Source organism: Euprymna scolopes, chromosome 30, assembly GCF_053919585.1.
Source record: "Euprymna scolopes isolate OS-2025 chromosome 30, ASM5391958v1, whole genome shotgun sequence".
Taxonomy (NCBI): domain Eukaryota; kingdom Metazoa; phylum Mollusca; class Cephalopoda; order Sepiida; family Sepiolidae; genus Euprymna; species Euprymna scolopes.
Window position 1 is genome coordinate 43,655,208 of NC_136511.1, and position 21,385 is coordinate 43,676,592.

The 21,385-nt window shown below is 33.3% G+C and overlaps 2 protein-coding genes across 3 annotated transcripts in view; one reads left to right on the forward strand and one right to left on the reverse strand.

Annotated features, from left to right (window-relative positions):
* Positions 1-21,385, forward strand: part of LOC145254777 (DNA ligase 1-like) — a 288,066-nt gene that overhangs the window by 82,443 nt on the left and 184,238 nt on the right. The gene's annotated exons all lie outside the window — the stretch shown is intronic.
* The window catches only part of LOC145254778 (uncharacterized), a 73,246-nt gene that overhangs the window by 3,512 nt on the left and 48,349 nt on the right, over positions 1-21,385 (reverse strand). The window contains exons 2-3 of one of the 2 annotated variants that reach the window (XM_080113554.1): positions 19,757-19,844; positions 1,938-2,201 (exon numbers count right to left, since the gene is read on the reverse strand). In XM_080113554.1, the coding sequence (XP_079969680.1) occupies positions 1,938-2,178 (241 nt within the window). In that variant the 5' untranslated portion in view covers positions 2,179-2,201; positions 19,757-19,844. The remainder of the gene's footprint in view (positions 1-1,937; positions 2,202-19,756; positions 19,845-21,385) is intronic. The other variant, XM_080113552.1, reaches the window with a different exon arrangement.

Below are 21,385 nucleotides of genomic sequence, written 5' to 3' on the forward strand. Positions count from 1 at the left end.
GTAAATGTTTACTCTAAAAGACAGAATCCCTTCGGCATTGAGTAAAATGAAGGGTCTCAGCTTTGAGTGATAGAGAAATGCTTCCACTTTGAGAAAGCGAAAGATAGTATAGCTTGGAGCCAGAAGGAAATCTACTGGTTAGAAAAGAGAGAAGGATGAGTTGATCCCAAACAGAGAGGAGAGAGTACTTAGAGCTAGAAAGATAATTAAAATGTTTCTTGTTTTAAATTTGGGGCCTCTCCCTATTTAATTGTTTACTTGAGATACCAGCTAATTTCCGGGTAATGTTTAAGGGTTGGGAACCAGTCCTAGTTTAACAACACCTCTTTCCAGCCTAATTTTCCTGTTTAATAATGTGATAATGAACTTCCAAAAATGATTGGTTCTGACTTATAAAAGTGCATCACATGAACCTTAATTAGTGGAGTTTCTGATGCAATGCACTAATTAAACTTGTTCTTTCCGAATTATAGGCAATTAAAACATTCTCACATTAATCTTTCCGCTTTCAGCATTAAATAACATGATTTCTATAAAGAGAGGCTGAGAACAAGTAATCATAAGAATTCGAAACAACGCCATTATCAGTAATAAATAACTTTTTATACAAGAAACTCGCACCTGCAGAAAATGCATAATATAAATATATTGATTTCACTTGCTCTAGTGAGATCTTGCTGATAATGTTATGTATGAGCCATTCGTCTGTTGTTAAAACAGTTTGGTTCCCATATCAGCTAGAAGTATCTGCTAGTTTAGCCACAGTGAAGAACTATGATAAAGCAAAACGTCTGTTCATTACTAATGTGTGGTATTGGATCATTCTCGCCTGTTGAAAATTTTAAGAATTGATGTTAATCTGGTTAGATATTGGCTGAAAAATGGGGGAAAACATTTGGTAAATAAAGCTGCTGTAATTATTTAAAAAAAAAGAAATCTTTTCAGCAACTTTATTACGGATGTTTCCCTATTGGAAAGTTGCAACGCTAATTGTAACTATCGCAATTTCTGATCCCCTATACTGGGAGCCATCACAATCTGCAGACCATCTCTGTTCCTGTCTCGACCCCAACTGACTAAAAATGATACATATCTTTCCAGATCTCTCCTAAAAGTCCACATCATTTTAAGTGACCTACGTAATGCTACGTCATATCTATTTTTAAATTATTGTTTGTTTTAGCATTCTTTCCTATTAAAATATCTTAGCACAAATAATTTTATCTACATTGCCCAGTCAATATCTAACATAGCTAAAAGTCCAAGTCAGGCAAAAGATTCTGTTGGGCACGTACATTTTTTCGTAAAATAGATACTGAGATATTTATTATAGCATGTTTGAAATGGTAAAATGCTTCCATGTAAGTTTTGCAGTAAATCAAAAGAATTAACAGTCCAATATTTTAAATCTATTATATAAATCCCATTTGTCTGTTTAAATGTATGTTTGTATGTCTGTCCAAACTTTCGACAGAGGTGACGGATTTTCACGAGATCAGTATCGTTTTGAAGCTCGGCTCTTCGGATGGAAAATATCGAAAAATTGGCTAAAAACATTAATTCCTTCACCCTCCTGGGCTCTTTTCTACAAGGAGGGGGTTACTTTTTTCGCCAATAGTTTCGAAAGTCATCCCCTCTTTTCGATTGACTAATCTTTATTTAAACCCTCGCCACTTCCGGTTTGGCGATGGCTACAACAGTAAAAACGTCACTTTTTTTTTTTTCCCCACCTTCTTTTCCCTCTTTCATGATACGCGTTTGAGCCTGCCTGCCTGCCTACTACCACATTTTTTTGCTCAACACACACCTCCAAACACCCAAGCAACGCCGGGCACCCATACTAGTTTACAAATAAATGCCATCCAAGAATCATTTCATCAGACATTTATGTGACGAGCAGAACTTTCTTTGTAAATATCGCATTATTGACTTCTTACCTCTTGATCCTTCCGGTCCTCGTAATCCGTGGTCTCCTTTAACTCCTTTTGGTCCATCCAAGCCCATTGCTCCTTGCATACCTGGGATCCCTGGAACACCCGGAGGTCCAGTCTGTCCAATGCAGCACTTGCATTCTTTGTCTTGATTATAGCTATGACTGCCAGTACTGGCTTGATGTAGGCTGATTATTGCCAATAACCAAGCCAGGCAAGAGATCTTCATTATAACAGTTACGGCCATCTCAGATGTTCAAATTAGGGATTCTGAAAAAACAAACAAAAAATTATTTTACTTAATATAGAATTAATTATTAATTATGCTTGTCTTAATTCAAAGTGATCCTTTTCAGGGAGATAGATTGCCTCTACATCATTCAAACACAACCGTGTTTGAATATATGGTTAAGTGGCAGTTTTAGTCATTTAGAACTGCTTTAAAGCTTCACCGCTCACTCATTTTTCGACCAGATTTTAAACAATTATTACAGTTTATAGATCACCTCAGTTATATTGTGAAAAAAAAAAAAAAAAAAAAAAATTAAATTTTTGTTCAGTAAAACAAAAGTTATGATAAATTTACTGGTAAAAATTCATAAGGAGGTGAGCAACGTTTTTTATGACTGGTTTCGATGGCAACCATGTCACTTCAGCGACTAGTGTTGCTACTAATTCACTGCTCTTGCAAAAAGAGAAGTAACAAATGAAACAGACAGAATGAAAGCAGATGAGTGCCGTACATTGTTATTACATATGTGTATGTTATGTTTATGGGGGCAAAAAAATAAGACTGAAATTAAACAAAAAAAGCAAGTGAATTTACTGGAAACCTGAAAAAATCATGGATTACAATAGAAAAATGCGAGCATGAAAAATAATATGGTTAAGCTTAAACATGGAAAAGAAAAGGACAAGATATTCTAGTAAAAAATATAATAAATTTATAACTTAAAATATTGAAGCATTAAGAATTTAAAAAAAAATTCAATTTAACATTATATAATCAATTCTTAATGCTGCAATATGTTAAGTTATAAATTTATTATATTTTTTACTAGAATATCTTGTCCTTTTCTTTTCCATATTTAAGCTTAACCATATTACGCTTCATGCTCACATTTTTCTATTGTAATTACAAATAGTTTTCTGTCAAACTTTGCGGTTATAGTCAGCTAACTTACTTTCTAATTCCCGGTGTAGCGCTACCGGAAGCGGTGACAAGGAAAACCAGTTCCTTCACTTTTATTGTTCTTCAGTATTTCTATTGTGAAGCAATTTATTGAAATGAAATATAAGAAAAGGACATATATATATATATATATATATATATATATATATATATATTCCTTAATTGGAACTCATTTTTTGAGATGAGCATTATATGTTAATTTATTTTTATTTCGGACTATTAGTCTTATCTTTATTAGTTGTTTTTTTTTTTTTTATTGGTTTGTTTATTCACAACGTTTCGGCCAACTATTCCTCTGGCCTTCATCAGGTGGTAACCGCGACGGATAGGAACTTCGAATCTCCTAACTGCATTCTCAGCCATCACTGCCATCCGTAGTTGTTGTCGTCGTCTCACCACATTTTGACCAATTAACCTCTGGCACGAATAGTTGGCCGAAACGTTCTGAATAAACAAACCAATAAAATAAAAAAAAGATAAAAAAAACAACTAATAAAGATGAGACTAATAGTCCGAAATAAAAATAAATTAAAGAAAAGGACATGTTTGAAAAATATACAATAAAAATTAATAAAAATAGCACAATTAGTCTTTATTTACACTTTTAATAGAATTTAAAAAATAAACGTTATTTTATTATAAATTTTATAAGAAAATAATTTTTTTTTAATTTTTAAAATTAAACGTTCTATATTTGAATTTATATAATAAATATGCTTATCTATAAATATAAAAGCGAAAATGTATATATATATGTGTGTTCGCTTTTTCTGTGTGTCTACAAAAGGCTTCTTTCAGAGAAGCGGTCGCTCGCTTCACAACCTTTTAAAACTTTTTATATCACATATAAATCGTAATATCTCACAGTTAACAACGAAGCTCGCCTGTCTATTTAATTTACTCGATTTCGGGAAGATAAATATTCAATATTTATCGCTCGCTGCATGTGGGTTAGTCTTTTTCCTATAACATCTTGGGGGGGGGGAAAGCGTTCAGCAGTAAATGAAATTCCGCAGTCAAACTTGACCTCATTAACTCATTAAAACGAGCACCTGCTAAAGCCAAGTAATTAAATAAATTCAAACATGTTTCCGTAAGCATGTCGCAGTGGGACAATGGGTAACGTCGCACGTTTTTTTTTTTTCACAACTTTACCTCAAGGGTTCGGGTTCGATCCTCATACTTACTTTTTTTTTAACCCCCCCCCCCCCACACACACATACACCTCCAAACATCCGGGCAACGCCGGGTACCCCTTGCTAGTGAAGATATAAAATTAAAATTATTAAAATCAAAATAACAAAATTTTAAACATCATAAAAATATGTGTTGAATACATAATATTCCTGAAATAGTTAAATAAAATATATTTTAAAAAGTGTTTTCAACAATTGTAAAAAAAAGTTCAAAAAGTGTTTTCAATGAACTAAAAAAACAAAAAAATTTCAATAATACTTAATTAAAATATAATTAAAAAAAACAGAACTTTTCGATGATTATTACAAAAAATCAGAAAAACATAATTAAAAAGATTACATGAACAGAGGTTTCGTTGGTTGTTTTTATTTTACGACGTATCAACCCTTTTGCCAAATCCAAAGATTTTGAAGAAAAATTTTTTAATAGAATGTATTTGTTGTTTTTAAGTCGGTTTCTATTTACCCCATAGTTGAGAGCCTAACACGTACTACCACTCTGGGTCAGAGTGGACCTGGGAGCAATGGCAATTAAAGGGTGGCTCCCCACTCCCCAAAGCCCGCAAGCTGGGGCCTCACCACTGGATATAGTTTCAGGTCATATCCAGGACCACATGAACAGAGGAGATCTAGGCATGAGAGAAAAAAAGCGAAGGAACTGATTTGCCGTGTCACTGCTTTTGGTAGCGCTACACTGGAAGTTAGCAAGTATTTTAGCTTACGGTAACCAACTTTGCATTGGTGTGAAGCGAAAAAGTGCATCCCCTAATCTCTATTGCTCCCCTAATCTCTCTCTAATTTCTATCACTCCCCCAATCTCTCTCTAATCTCTATCGCTCCCCTAATCTCTATCCGTCCACCTAATTATCTGTCCCCCTAATAGAGAGAGATTATGGGGACAGATAGAGATTAGGGGGACGGATAGAGATTAGGGGAGCGATAGAGATTAGAGAGAGATTGGGGGAGCGATAGATCCCCCCCCCCCCCAATCTCCATCTCTTCTTTTTAATCTCTCCCTTTTTCTCTATCTTTCCGTCCTAATCTCGGTCTCTCTCTGTCTCCCCTCCACTCATCTCTTTCTTTCTGTCTTCCCCATTAATCTTTCTCTTCTCCTAATTGCTTTCTCTCTATTTCTCCCTACTAATTCTTTCTATCTCTCCCCCCAATGTCTTTCTCTTCTCCCACCTAATCTCTTTCTCTCTATCTCCCCCCCCCAACCTAATCTTTTTCTCTCTATCGCCCTCCCACCTAATCTTTTTCTTTCTATCTTCCCCTTCACCTAATCTCTACCTGCTCTTGTCTTCTTTTTCATTCTCAAGAAAAAAAAACAAAAAAAAAAACACCAGCAAAAAAATCCAAATAAATCCATGAAGCAATTATCATTTCAGTTTTAGATTTCCTGTTTTCTAAAATTTTAAATTAATTTGTTTGACCTATTTCCAAGATAATTCCTCGAAGATCTGCAACAAACCATGTGATATTCTTCACTTCAATCAGCAGATAATAATTCTCGGCACTTAAAAACAGTTTTTTTTATTCACTATTCTCTTATCGCTTTTATCGGTCGAAAATTTTGAGATGAGGATTAAAAATTTATGTCACTTGGATTCATGATGTTCCAGCCAATATAACTGTTAATATTCTTTAGAATCATCTTGCTGTACTAGAAAATCTGTATAGAACTTTGAATGGAACCTTTTATTTAATCCATAGAGGGAGCTTGCTCTCTTCTTGGCAGCCATGACCAAGTAGATCATAATTATATCTTAGTATCACCCATACTGTGATTGAATCTTCAACTTTCGGAAGATTATAAATTAAGATTGCTTAACACTTTTATCCATTGTGCCGCAGGTCCTTTTATTTTCTTTTAGATTAGCAGGGTTATCCAGCATTGCCTGGGGTAAAAGTAGAAAATAATTTTTATTCTTTTTTTTCTTTCTTATTGACCTCCTCTTTTTTTTTTTTTCACTTAGCCCAATCCTCTCTCTAGACACACGCATGCACAACTTTAGTTGATATAAGGGAAATAATGAAAAAATAAAATTAATTTCTTCCTGTAGATGATAGCATTAAAAGGTGTATGTCTTGATCACATTAAATGACATAAATGGGCATTTAATCTCCAGATAATCTTTTTTTTTTTAATTTAGGAATTAAAAATTTTTAAATTCTTAATTCAAGGTTATACGGATTAAAAAAATTAAAATAAAACTTTATGGGTGTTTGTTGTACAATTTTTTGAGTTTTAGCTGGACATACAAACAGACAGTTACTCTTTAGCCTTTAAATAATAGATGTGTTCATGCCTTTCTATATGACTGAAATTCAGGTTTTCCATCAGTGTGTCATGCTTAAGTTCAACAGTTTTGTTGGTATGTCACTTTTCTCATTCATATTTTATAGTTAATTAGCTGTACCCGGCCACACGTTGCTGTGGCTCAGTTTGTTAAAATGGAACACATTCCTCAAGAAAAATTGCATTTTGTATTGTATATTTACTTTTAATATTTTTTGCAATTTTTTTTTCCTCAAAAAAGATTCCTTTTTTACCATAAATTGTTAGGGGAAAGGGTTTTTTTTTCTTTTTTTTTGTCAGGAAAACTTGCACTTTTTTTTTTAAAAAAGAAAATTGGCAGTAAACGTTTTTTTTTTTTTTTTTTTTTTTTGCAAACGGAATTTTTATAAAAAGAAAAGATGAATGCTTTATATGAATACTGTTAATAGTTAGGTGAAAGTAGAGAAAAGTTTTTTTTTTTTTTTTTTTTTTCAAGAGAATGTACAAATTAATTTTTTGTCAACAGATGTTAAGAAAATAAACAGAAAAAATACTCCCATCATTAATTAATTAATTAGTTATGCAAAAAAAAAAAATAAAATGTTGATTTAGTGTTTGAACATTTAAACAATGCTTGGTTGAATCCGATGGAATGAAATGGAATCAGGGAGTAGGGGTCAAATTATGCATGAGTACCATTATTTTTAATTTCGTCTTTTGTTCAATTTTTGAAGTGGGCTATCAGCGATTGCAAACAAACAAATGTAACCAAAATGCGAAAATAAGTGCTCAGCTTCGAATAAAAACCCTAGTAAATCAATCCCCCTTATTTGTGCGGTTGTTGTAAAAATGGAAAGGAAACTTAAATTTTGCTCCGTTTTATTTATTTATTTTTTGGGGGGGTTTAAATCGTGCCCCCCCCCTCCAACGTATATAATCCAAAGAATAACGGTGCTTCTACACTTTATTGCCGAAATTGGAGACACCATTTTATTTCACACACCTTCTGTGCAAATCGTGGTTAGACTATGACCGAAGCATGAAATAAATAACCGAAAATTTAAACTGTAGAACGATTGCTGGTAAAACGAAAAATAAATAAATAAAAAAAACAACCCACTTCCCCGTTAAAAAAAGGAAAAAAACAATCATATAAATTAATTTGTTGTTGAGCTTTCGAAGTTGCTTTAATTCCAAAAAACACATATCCAAATATGTATTTTTACGAAAAAAAAAATTGAAATTGTTGTATTAAAATTAAAATTTTATCACGCCAAGTTTTCACTAAAGTTTTGTCCAATGATATTTTGATAAATTATTATAGAATAAATGTATTGGTTTTGTTCTGGTTTTCATATGGTGCTCGTTCAGCTGAAACCCTGACGAATATGTCATGTGATTGTCTGGTGTTAACCGAAAATGTTTCATGGAAAACTGTCCCGTTCTAAATAATGAAATCGAAACATTTCCAATTAAATGGGTCTCGGAATAGACACCCCAAACCTCCCCATGTTAAGGAAGGCTTTCAGAATGGACAACCTGTAACCGTGTCAGCAACGTGAACGATGATTTTGCTGTAATATACCGGCATATCATTCTATGTAGAAATTCCTAAGCTCCTTTAACACTAATTAATTTAGGTGACTGAAATAGGAATTTGAAGAATAAGGACAAAACTTAATTTCTGCAAGGGAAGGAAGTGTTTGTACACGTGAGAAGAAAAACGTGTTATGAGAAATTTTTTGCATGGCGGACTTATCAATTCAGTTAATTTTTGAATTAAAATAAATCCAATGTAAAAATCCATATCAAGATAAAGATTAGTTTTCTTGGTATAATTCAAAGATAATTAGTAAAGTATAATTCCAAGATAATGAAGTAAATATTACAAAAAAGGAAACACCTTGTTTGTGCTGAGGAAAGCGTCAGTAGTGGAATTCATTTTGCTTTGAGTTATATCGTAACAATGTTTACAATCGCAATTAAATCTGAAAAACTGGAACAGCAAAGAAACAAGACAAAAGCATATGAAACGCAGTACACCGGAACTGATGTTATTAGAGATTCATATAGAAATGCATTGTTTACATTTTCAAATGTAGTATTTCTCTATCCGAGTCGGTGACTTTTTTAAAGCACACATGAAACGATTTGTTACTAATCGAGATTCATATGTGCGTAATCGCTTTTAGTGAAAATGGGACATCTTAGATTTTGTAATGCGCTAACTGTAAAATCAATCTTTAACTCTGTAATCGGAAAAACGTAAACAGACAAAGAATACATCGAACGAAACTAAAGGAAAAGGAAATGATATATGTTATTGAATAAAAAAAGAAAAGAAAAAGGAGAGAATCGTTTTTTTTTTTCTAGTGTAATAATGTTGCGAAATAAATTGTAAATAAGCAATGTATAATTAGGCGTGATGCGTTTCCCTGCAATAGGAAGCATTTCAGTTTTTTTGTGAAACTACAAAACCCATAGTCGGTGTGCGTTCGTATTAGTCCCTCGTGAACGATGAAGCGACGGTGTAAATGGGGAGCAGGAAAAGGAGGAATTAAATGGAGAGAAAAGATTTTACAACTTCCATTGATTCTTACAGGTTTTGGCAGTGAACTCTCGCCAGAAAAAATATAGGAATGTATGAGTATTGAGCAAGTGTATAGGTAATAGGCCTATAGCAAACCTCAGAGAATGTGCTGCGGTTTGTGCATATTACATTTGCATGAAATGTCTCGAGTTTTAATCCTATTAAGGTAAAACTGAGAGGGGAAAATGACTTAATTTTATTTATATAGAGATAAGCATTGAAAGGATTGGAGTTCTTGATTTTTGATGAAATTCAGATTTATATATATTTTGATTCTTTGGACTACTGTTCTCATCTTTACGCAACGTTTTGGCCAGTGTAGCCTCCGACCTTCAGGTGTATCCTGTCAAACTCTGGAATCTTTTTAATAAGCTCTTAATTGTATTCTTATTATTGCCCACACTAAGGATTGAACCTTCAACCCCACACAAGAGTTACACTTAGAACTGAATTTTGAACAAGTATTTTGGATTTGAATAGCTGTTTCCTCCTTTTCTCCCACAGAGGTGGAGGTTGTTTGTAATATAGACATATTTACTATAATAAAAAGAAATTCCAAATAAATTATGTTTTATAATTTTTTGTAGATGAGGAGTGATGGTGTATATTAGTTCAATTATTCAGTTTACTGTTCTAATGTGGGGGTGTTATTCTCATGATGTATCTGTCGATTTACTCCGACATTCTTCAGGATCCTGGATATGACCTTAAACTATATCCGATGGTGAGGCCCCAGCTTGTGGGCTTTGGAGAGTGTGGAGCCACCCTTTAATTGCTCCCAGGTCCACTCTGACCCGGAGTGGTAGTACCTGTTAGGGTCCCAACTATTGGTTGAATAGAAATCGACTTGAAAAAAACAAATGTATTCCATTAAAAAAAATTTCTTCAAAATTACTGGATTTGGCATTAAATAACCTGAAAAGGGTTGATATGCCATAAAACAAAAACAACCAACCAACTGACATTCTTCAGGTGTATCTTGTTTAACTTGGGAATTTTTTTGTGAAACTCCTAATTGTATTATTATTGCCCACACTAAGAATTGAACCTTCAACTGCCACAAGAGTTAAACGAACTGAATTTTAACTAGTATTTATCCGTTATGCCACAGGCCCTTTAACCCGTTGTGGATACTAAGAATACAATTGCAAATTATTTAAGATTTCTATCTGATCATGGCTGACAGAACAAGAGCATGCAACTCTTTTGGATTAAATAAAAAGATTATGTTCTAAATCTAGTGTAGATTCCTGAGTTTGACAAGATATACCCGCAGAAGGTCGGAGATTACATCAGCTGAAATGTTGTGAAAATAATATTCAAGATTAGAACAGTAGTTTGAATAATCTGCATGATACGAGCGACTCCATTGTGTCTTCAATCTTGATCTTCCTTTTCAGGCAGAAATGACGTTGACAGATTTAAAAATATTCTTCCATCGCTGATAAGCTGGTTGTATTTGGGTATTTTTTTTTTTATTGCGACATAGTGATAACACTGTTATTTTGATAGCATACAATTTTGTAAGCCGTTAAAAATGTCAACTTTTGTGTTTTCAATTATTACTACTGCTAGCAAATAATCAATTTTTTTTGCAAAAATCAGGGCAACAAAATATAAAATGAAAACATCATATTGTGTATTTTCATATGCGTTGAATATTATGTCATTTAAAATATTCCAAAACAACTGTTCTTCAAACGGCTAACCTTTTAATTGTAGTTCCTTCTTAAGAAATAAAATGGTAAGCAAAAATTAATTAGATCATAAAATGTAAACAAAGTTGATACGAAACTATCATAGTTTATAGGTAATTGGGGGCTCATTTTACGTTAAATTAATATAGAAAAGTGATCTCCCACTTTTTGCAACTATAATTTCTTCATATCTTGGAAACTTCTCTTTCCAGGAATTTAAAAAGTTATTTTCGTTTTCAGCACTCTCCAAACCCCATAATAGTTGTAATTTTAAAGGGTTTTTTGAGGTGGAAAGGTACTGCACCTTTACTGAACCATTTTATGGCTCTGAAAAAGTGCCAAAAATAAACTGTGACCTTAAGGGCAAATGTCACATAGCCCACTATAGAATTTAGGTCATTACCTTTCCAACGAGTCTTCAGTTACTATCAATAGTTGCTGAAATTTGGAACTTATAAAATTGCCAAAAAAGGTAGTATGTATATATATATATATATATATATATATATATATATATATATATATATATATATATATATATATATATACTCGTAGCCAAATTGATTATTGAAATGCTCATATCTTTGATTCTATGAGACAACTATTTGAAAATTTGTAGGCTTTTTGAAGATTATAATACTATTCTATGGTTAAATTTTTATGACAGTTTGGAAAAAAGAACATATATTTTCAAACCAATATAATATGCCCAAATTTTCCTACATTTGTATATATAGTGTCCTGGCAGGCTAGCTTCTGTTTTGCTGCTTTGGGATGAATTTTGCTTAGGGATTTTTTTTTTTGCTTGATTGCCCCCTCTGTGGCCTTGCCAGGCCACTAATATATGGATATATCTATACACATAACCAAATTGAATATTGAAATGCTCATATCAGACAGACAAGGTCATTTAATGCCTGTATGTCTGAGAAGTGATCTCTGTCAAGCTCCTCTATCAATTTTTGGTCTACTGCCTTGAAACTTGATATATAGAGTACTTGGACCTGTGGAACAAATATGATTTGGTCTTTAGCTGGTAAAAATAGCTAGCATGCGCAAATATACATTTATATGTTAAAGTCAGTCCATTTTTAACCACTTCTTGTTTGTCTGACGATAGATTGAATGGTAATGACCAATGCTGGAACGTTAAATGTTTGTTTTGATTCTCATTGATGGCACCCAAGTACTTTTTTTTTTGTTTTTTAAACTTTTGAAATCATACTATATATATTGGGTACAATATAATAATCAGTAGAGAATTGGCTCTTTAATAATGAATATGAAATCTACATGAATTAAAATGTCGTATTTAAGAGTATTTTAAATGTAAATAGGATATTTTAAATATCCTATTTAAGCGTATTTTACAACCAGGTAATGCCTTGTGGCCTGCTAGTTCTTTAAAAATGTGAGATGCACTTTTATATATTAATAGTAAATGAATATTGCTAAGTTTTGAGACATTGTGTTGAACAAAGATGGCGGTGTAGTTCAGATCAGTAACCAAGATGGCGACCAAGAATCAAATGCGGTCCGTGGCATAGTTAACCTCTTAAGTTCTGAGATATTGTGTTGAACAAAGATGGCGGCGTAGTTCAGATCAGTAACCAAGATGGCGGCGTAGTTCAGATCAGTAACCAAGATGGCGGCCAAGAATTAAATGCAGTCCGTGATGTAGTAAACGGCGAACTGATTGAATCTAAAATTCAACAATTTTTATAATAATTTTGGGACGTTTTCATTGGTTGTTTAGCACAGCCGTTGGTTATAAAAATGATAGGCGGCAACTCCATTCGTCTCATCCCCCCATTAGGAGTCAAAAACATTTTACAAATATGTTGCACAGAAAGAAAAACAAAACCTCCTTTATTACAACTGTGAAAGGATTTAAGTCGAAAAAAAGTTGCACCGTGTGAGAGTGAAGAAAAATGGAGAGTTGAAAATTTGTTGGATTGTCGAATGTCAGCCAGTAGTTATCCTCACGCAAAGATCGTTAATGCTGGAGCATGTAGTGAACAAGGCCAAGAGAAAGAGCAGGGATGTCTTTATTTGATGCTTCCAGGGTTCTCTATGCAGACCGTGATTTCCAAAGAGGCTGAAGAAGTTACTCAGGGGACAGATGGAATCAATATGTCCTGCAAGCTTATTGGTCTTGTGAACAAATCACCTAGCAGGGACATTTCTTCATTAGAGAAAATAACTCTTTATTGGTCTGTCAATAAAGGAGAGATTGGACCTAGTAATTCATGCCCGTTTGTTTGTTCGCACTTTTCTTAATAACCATGCCTGGGATTTTTTTTTTTTTTTTTTTTTTTTTTTGATATTTTGCACAAACATTAGTTATGGTGAAAGTAAATTTTTACCAGAACGGATTTTCAGGTATAACTTTATTTTTTACAAAGACTTTTAGCGAAAAAAAGAAAAACATCATGTCAGTCCGTCTAAATACGAATCTGTTGCTTATTGTCCTTGACATAAGAATCCCAAGTTGCTTGCATGGTGTACCTAAATCACACGAATAGAGAATCAGGAGGATCCACTTGTCATGCCTTATTTTGTCGTACATATGCAAACTCTGTATCGTGCAATTATTGTGCAATGTTATCAGCTTCAAGTTGTTCTCTTTATTTGGCCAATTCTGGTCATTTGGCCGGAACCCAGTTTTTGTTAGTATAACATATATTCCGTCAGTTTCTTTGGTTGTTCATCCCCTGATTAAGCCATTTATTAGTGATGGGACAATTTCAATATTTCTTTCTGATTCCGACACAATTACCAATTCAGATTCTTCACAAATCTTTAAATATTAAACTATAAAATTGACGTTATTCTCGCGTTGCCTGTGCACTGTTTCAAACATTTCAAAATACAACCGCTGAGATACAACACGCGGCTCTTTACAAACAGACATTTCTTTCTCCAACTCTACAACATGACAAGGAAGAATAAAAGAAAAGAAAAAAGAAAACAACATACTGAGGATGGAGTATAACTCCGAAATATATTTATGTTATAAATTTCAAACAAGTAAAATACTTGTTTATTTTCATAATATTACGTTGTGATTTGACTTTCAAGCACACTTGGTGCATATTTTATTTTATAAAATTGTTATTTTTTCTTGATTACCGTAAAAAAAAAAAAAACACGTTAAATTCTCATATATTTATTCAAACATAAAACCACGCTTGTGGAGGTGATTTATAACTTTTAGTTTTACTGGTCGTTTAAAATCAATAAATATTATTTATTACTGCCAGCAGTGTATAAGTTGTTTTTAAACAAAATCAAATTAAAAAAAAAAAAAAGGTTGTTAAAAAGAATCGCTTTTGGCATCGGAAAATAGGCACTAATTTTTTCCGATACCGATATTCCAAAATGTTTGGATTTTTTCTGTTTTCCGATTCTAATTAATCGTTCCAATACTACCATTTATGCATTTGAGCCGAGTCTTTTTAGCGTTATATCACCTCCATTTCTGCTGCCTCTTTCTTTCCTTGTCTCAGGCGTCTCAAGTTCTCAGATAGCTTGAATTGTACAACTCATCATCTTTCTTCGTCCGACCATCATTTATTTATTGTTTCTCGCTGCATCTGCCATTTTTACCGGCCTGTCGTGTCTTTCATCTGTTTTTCCAACTGTTTGGACATTATTGCTTCAGTGCTGGCATATCAGCACACATTACTGCTTAATGGCATTGGCCTTTTCGAACTCCCACCCTGCTTCCATTGATCATTGATGCTCTACGCCTGCTTTCCATCACTGTTTGCTGCTGATAAATATTAGCCTCCATTTGGTACTTTTAGAAAAGTGTGACAAGATCAAATCTTCAAAGAACTTGATTTAGATTTCTTAACGGTAAATTTATTAGCATTTTTCCTTTGATCTTGTGTGTGTGTGTGTGTGTAGCAGTTATATAAGTATCTATCGATATATTTATGTATGCACTTTCTGTGTGTGTGTATCACTACTATTATATAAAATAAACTGTCTGTGTGTGAGTTCGTTCCCTATGCACTCAAAAACGGCTGAGCTGATTTTTATGAAATTTCACATAGAGGTACTTTATGTGCCTGGCAGTGTTCTTAGATAGGTTTTGTACCAGAATTTCTTCAATAAGTATCGATAAATTGAAATAATCCGATGAAAGAAAGAGCAGGCGATTTTATCCAAAGTTGACTGACTACTTATACAGCCTAACATCACTAGTGCATTCAGGAGTTTTATCACCACACAAGTCGAAAGGCTTGACATATAAAATCAACAGTAAGTTCTTTGGTATGACAAGAGTGCATTCAAAGTCAATGTTTCTTTTTAAAGCACATTTGCACTATGATACTTGACCTTTTCATTTTAAACTTTTATTCAAGCCATTATATATAAAAAAATAATTTTATAAAATCAACAGTAGATTCTCTACAGTTCAATGTAGACTATAATGTTTTGTGGACTAAATCACTGCATGGAGGCATGTGAAGCTTTCTCCTGGTGCACCCAGATGGGTCCCCAACAAGAGCTGATTGATTTGATTGAAAAATAGGCAATTTTACTGATTTCGATGACAATAAGATATGGGAGTGTGAACACTTTGTTGATCATCATCAATCCAGGGCAGCATCTGGTCTCCCTGCTAGTGTATATCTTGAGTTGGAAGCCATTTTTAGTTTCAGAACAGTTTCTGATGGTTAGTTGTTCTATACAGTCCTGGAGGCGACTGGTTCTCAGTAGACAGTTCTTGAGTTGTACGCCACAGACCAAAAGATTCTTCCCATGTTGACACGAATCAAACATATGCGAAGTTGCTACAGAAAAAGGTTTCATTTTTATGGAGCAATTCTGGTTTCTGATTGTTTTTTTTTTTTTTTTTTACATGGTTTCACCACTTATCAAGGCCCAGAGGCCACTCGAGGATAAGGGTTAATAGGTATACATTAGTCATTGTGATTTTAGCATAGTAAACAGTGGGAATTTTGTAACTTGTTCACATTGGACATTTTCTTTTTTTTTTTTTTCATAGGCATCAACACATTATCAAGGCCAAAGGCCACTCAAGGATAAGGACTAAAGAGTGTACAGTAGAAATTGGACAATATAATAATCATTAGTAATGAAAATTTGTTAAATTTGATAACTTATATGGAACGGCTCATCAAGAACTTATTTACGTTAGACTTGAAGACAACCATATTGTAGTCAGCCGGAAAGCAGGAAAACGGAAGACAATTCCACAGGCGTGCAGTAATAAAAAAGCTGTATTCATGGAATCTACGTTTAGGCACAGATAAAGAGTGGGGGGAATTATTGATAGTGTTTACAGCTAGACGAGTGTTTCTTGTGAAAGTTTGACGAGGGGGGACCATAGATTGAAGCTCAGTCGAACACTTTCCATGAAAATAACGATACATCAGAGACAGACTTGCAACATCTCTTCTGTGAGATAGAGGTTGCAAGGAAGAGAAAAGCACATCTCCTACGAGGCTACGAAGTCTATTTTGAACTCTATCAAGGCAGGACAAGTCCTTTCTAGCAGTTCCTGCCCAGATGTGGCAACAGTATTCCATCCTTGGACGTACCTGGCTCTTATATAGATAGAGAATAGCATCAGCAGTGAGATATCTATATCTGGATATTACTTTCTTACAATGGTTGCTGGCAGTCCTGAAAGTGGCTTTAGTTTCCATACATCTATTACGTTGGAAACAGTGGAAAAAGTGATTTCTGTGCGCAATGGCAGCAGCACATTCTGGAGAGAACCATGGCTGGCTGTTAGGTTTTTGCTGAAACTTTTTCGAGGGTATGAAACGGTCAATACCTACAATTAACCATTCCGTCAGGTCTAATACTATAGAGGACACATCCTTTTTAAATATGGAATGCAGAGATAGATCAGTTATAAATGTACGGAAGCTATCCCAGTCAGCCTTAGTGTATTGATATACTGTACGATGGAGAGGTACGTCTGGGGACTTATTACATTTCATTTTTATCTTAATTGATACAACAGAGTGGTCGGAAGATCCAAGAGGCGACAGAACAGAAACTGAACATAGTTCAGGGCAAGTTGTGAGAAAAAGGTCTAGTAGGCTCGCATACTGGCCGTCATTGTCGGGCACACGGGTGGGTTCCTGAACAATCTGAGTGAGGTCATAGGCAATGGAGAAATCATGACAGAACCTCCCCTCATCATCGGTCTTGTTTGTTAACAGAATGTGAATTCATTTGATTCGCCAGTGCCTAGCAGCATCGTTTATAAATAGAATCTTCCAACTGTGAGAGACCATATCCCCCATCATGTATAAAAAATACTGCAACAATATATGTAATTCACCAGCAAGACAATTGAACACGACTGTTTTCATATTTTTTTCCAATTCTATAGATAATCTGCTCTATATGCTGCACAATCTGTCTTGTTTTGGCTGGCAAATTGTATATTATGGCACGAAATGATAGTTTTGGGTCCATTTGCTCAAGTGCTTTTAATTGGTGTCTTCCATTGTTGTTATGAGTGATTGTCCTTGTAATTGTTGCTGAGGTTTAGTTAAGTGTGCTTTAAGTGAATTTGATAAATTTTTATATTCGTCTATTTATTGATTTGAGTTGTCTGTTGGAGAGGAAGGGTTAGCATTTGAGCAAATGGCCAAAAAACTGTCATTTGGTGCCATAATATACAACTGGCCAAGCGGATAGAGCAAATTATCCATAGAATGAGAACCCCCTCCCCCCTGAAAACTCAGTTGTGTTCAACCTGACATGTCATATATATATATATATATATATATATATATATATATATATATATATATATAAAATAAAAATCTTGATATTGAAAATTTATAAAAACCTATAAGGAAGGCATACAAAATTTTAATAATTTGACAAGGAGTACAAATAAAACAAGAAAATCCTTATTCCATGGAGTTTTGAAGAATGCAATTCTTCTCATCAGAGGAAAGATTTGCAAAATATACAATAAATTTTGCAGGTTAATGCATCACAGGAAACAAACAATATGAAATTTATCATATTTGCATTAAAAAAGTAATTTCACAGTTTTTAGACAGTTTAAATAGCACACATGTATATATATATATATATATATATATATATATATATATATATATATATATACATACATCTTATTACTGTTTTTTGGTCTGCTTAGTTACATGTTTCCACTACCAGAATCAAATTAATGATCTGATAGTTTCTTCAGACTTAGCAGACTGAAGAAATATTATAGGAAGTAGAGATAAAAAGTGCAAAGTCAAAATTATAATCAGCAGCAGCAAACTGTAAATTCACACACAAAAAAAACTCAAGACAGATAACAAAGGTAGAGAGAGGGAGAGGGTTAAATCACAAAACCAGAGAGAGAGAGAGAGAGAAGGGAAAAAAAACGGGAGAAGGGTAAGATATTAAGAGAAAAAGAAAGAGGTTTGTGGTTAAGTAGATGGGCGGGCTGGATATGACCCAGCAGTAAAAATATTTTGCTCTATAGTAGTAATGAGCACTTTTTTCAGGTTTTTTACCATTTACTCATTAAATTATATATATATATATATATATATATATGTGTGTGTGTGTGAAAGTGATCTTGTCTGTCTCTGTCTCTACCAAACTACTCCATTAATTTTTGGTCTACAGAGTGAAACTTGATACATAGGGTATTTGGACCTGTAGAACAAACTTGATTTGGTTTTTAGCTGGTAAAAATAGCTGCTTAGGAGTCAAAATTTAAAACAAAAATGGAACTTGGCAGGTGTAAGTTGACTAAGCATGTTATTTCTATGCATGCGTAAATATACATTTATATCTTTGACAATATTATTTTTTAAAAGTTTTTATGTGTATGGGTTTAAGACGGATGGTAACGAATACGGTTGGAGAGCTATATGTTTTGGTTTTGATTCTGGATGATGGCAACTAAGTCATATTTTTTTTTTTTTAACCTTTTGCAATCACTACTATATATTGGGTACAATATAATAATCAAATCAGTATTGACTATATAAGAATAAATACGAAATCTGCATGAATTAAAATATCATTTAAGCATACTTTATGACCAGGTAACGCTGGGGGAGGTGAGCACTGCAATATATAATAATGGATAGAGAATTGGATTTATAATCTATATATTAATACCGTCGTACCTTTAACTAGCAATACCAGACACCATAACATTCAGCGCTGGACAAGGCACACACTGCTACCTAATTTGACACTCATAGTTTTTAAATCAATAATAAGTACATTTCTCCTATTTGCATCAAAATAAAACTTATATAATTGGATTCACAATAAAATTTACTTTAAAAAATAGTATTCTAATATTTTTGTTGTGATTTGTATCTTCGAAGAAATCAGCATTTAAATCTGACTATTAATGACAAAACATGCTAGCATAGCATGCCCGCTTGCAGTAGATCACTTTTTGCAAATAAGCGATCGAGGTGTGTTCACATAAACACTTGAAGTGAACGTTGTACCCGTTGACGATGTTTCTAATTGTTTTAGCTAATCGGGGGAAAGAATTATCTTTGCTACGGAATTTGAACACGTACGTCTTTCCAGTTAAAAGTTAGACTATCTCAAAGTTAACGCTTTGTAATAAAGATAAGTAAAGATAGAAACTGTGTCCAAACAAACATATTCATTTCTTTTGTCCTAAAATTTGAAAAGAATTGGATAAAAACTTATGCTAAAGTCGTTAGAAATAGTGACATAGAATTTTTTTGCATTGTGGCATACACAAAAAAATCTGTGGGTTTGTTTTACAATCCACAGAGGTATGAAAAATTGGCAAAAAAAACCCCAAATATATAACAAATAAATGTTACCAAAGGCAAGTTACATTTCTACCTACCTCAATAAATTTGTGGTATTGTTCAAAAAAGCGTTACATCAGAACAAGGAAAAGATGGCCGCGATGTCTCTTGAAGTCTCAACAATGACTTAAAAATAAAAAAAAATTATACAAAATAGTGTTAGAAACTTGCCCGATAATTGTCACAGTAACTTGAAACCGTTAAAAATGAAATTTAATTATCCTAATTAGTTTAATGAACTTGAAAACATGATTGTAATTTGTACAAAATTTCTTTCCATTTGATATGCTACAAGCCATATTTTGTTAATAATTTCTTTGAATTGTGTCGTGGTGGCCATCTTGGATTTTTCATGGTGTAATGATGGTAAATGATAAAATCTATCAGAATAACATTTTGCATGATGATAAAGTCTTACCTTCCATTTTTTAAACTATTTATTATGATGCTTCTGCTGGAAGCTGTTAAAATGAAACTTAATGATGCTAATGAGTATGCTAATTAGTTTAATGTACTTGAAAATATAATTCTGATCTGTACAAAATTTCCTTTAATTTAATATGCTGCAAGCCATATTTTGTTAATTTCTTTAAATCCTGTCATGGTGGCATTTTGGATTTCCTAGTTGTCATCTTGGATTTTTCAAGATGTTATAATGGCAAATGATAATGTCCATCAGAATAATACTTCCTATGATGAAAAAGCCTTACTTACCATTTTCTTAGTTGTTTTTATGATGCTTCTACTTAAAGCTGTTAAAATGAAACTGAAATATGCTAATTAGTCTGTAAGTTACCGAGTGAGATGGTCGTAAATAATGCCAACTCAGCCTTCATGGTATTATAATATATTCAAAATTTCATCATAATACTTTAAAAAGATCTGAAGATACAGTTTTTTTAAAGATGGGTTTGTCTGTAAATTGTGGAAATTTCCTACCATTTTCAGTCACAAGCTTATTTACAGTGCCGGCAAAAAGAAAGTCCGCACTTGTAATTTAAAAAAAAACTGCAAATTTAAGCTAAATTTAATGCAATTGTTTAAACTATACATCATTTGATTGGCCTTTTATTCTTCTATGATTTTACCTGTTCATATTTGACTTTTAATTGAAATATTCTAGTGTTCACGTCAATTTAAAAAAATAACTTCCAATTGAGGAGGCAAAAACAAAGTCCGCAGCAACAAATTCACTTAAAACCAACTTAAATTATCACCCCTAAACAGTTTAAAATATCCACCAATAGGCAACAAAGCATCTCTAATCGTAATTGTTGTTGTTCCAGGTTATAAAATATAACATTTAGTCCATATGCCATGGCTTTCTCTTAGTGATCATCAAGAGCTCATTAATCTCCACCTTTCTGGTTTATCCAATCGAGAAATCAGCAGCAGATTGAAATGTGATGAGAAAACGGTACGAAAGACTGTGCAAAAGCACCAAAACCCGGCAGTGTTTGTGATGCCCCTAAATCTGGTCATACTAGAGTTACTTCTAACAGGGATAACAGCAGATTTGAAACAGCTCCCCAAACCCAACAACAATGAAATCTTGGTAAAAAGTGCTCTCTTTCTACTGTCAAGAACAGATTAAAGGAATTTAATTTTCGAGGATATATTGTAAGATGCAAGCCAATGATTTTTGTAAAAAACAGAAAGCGCTGTCT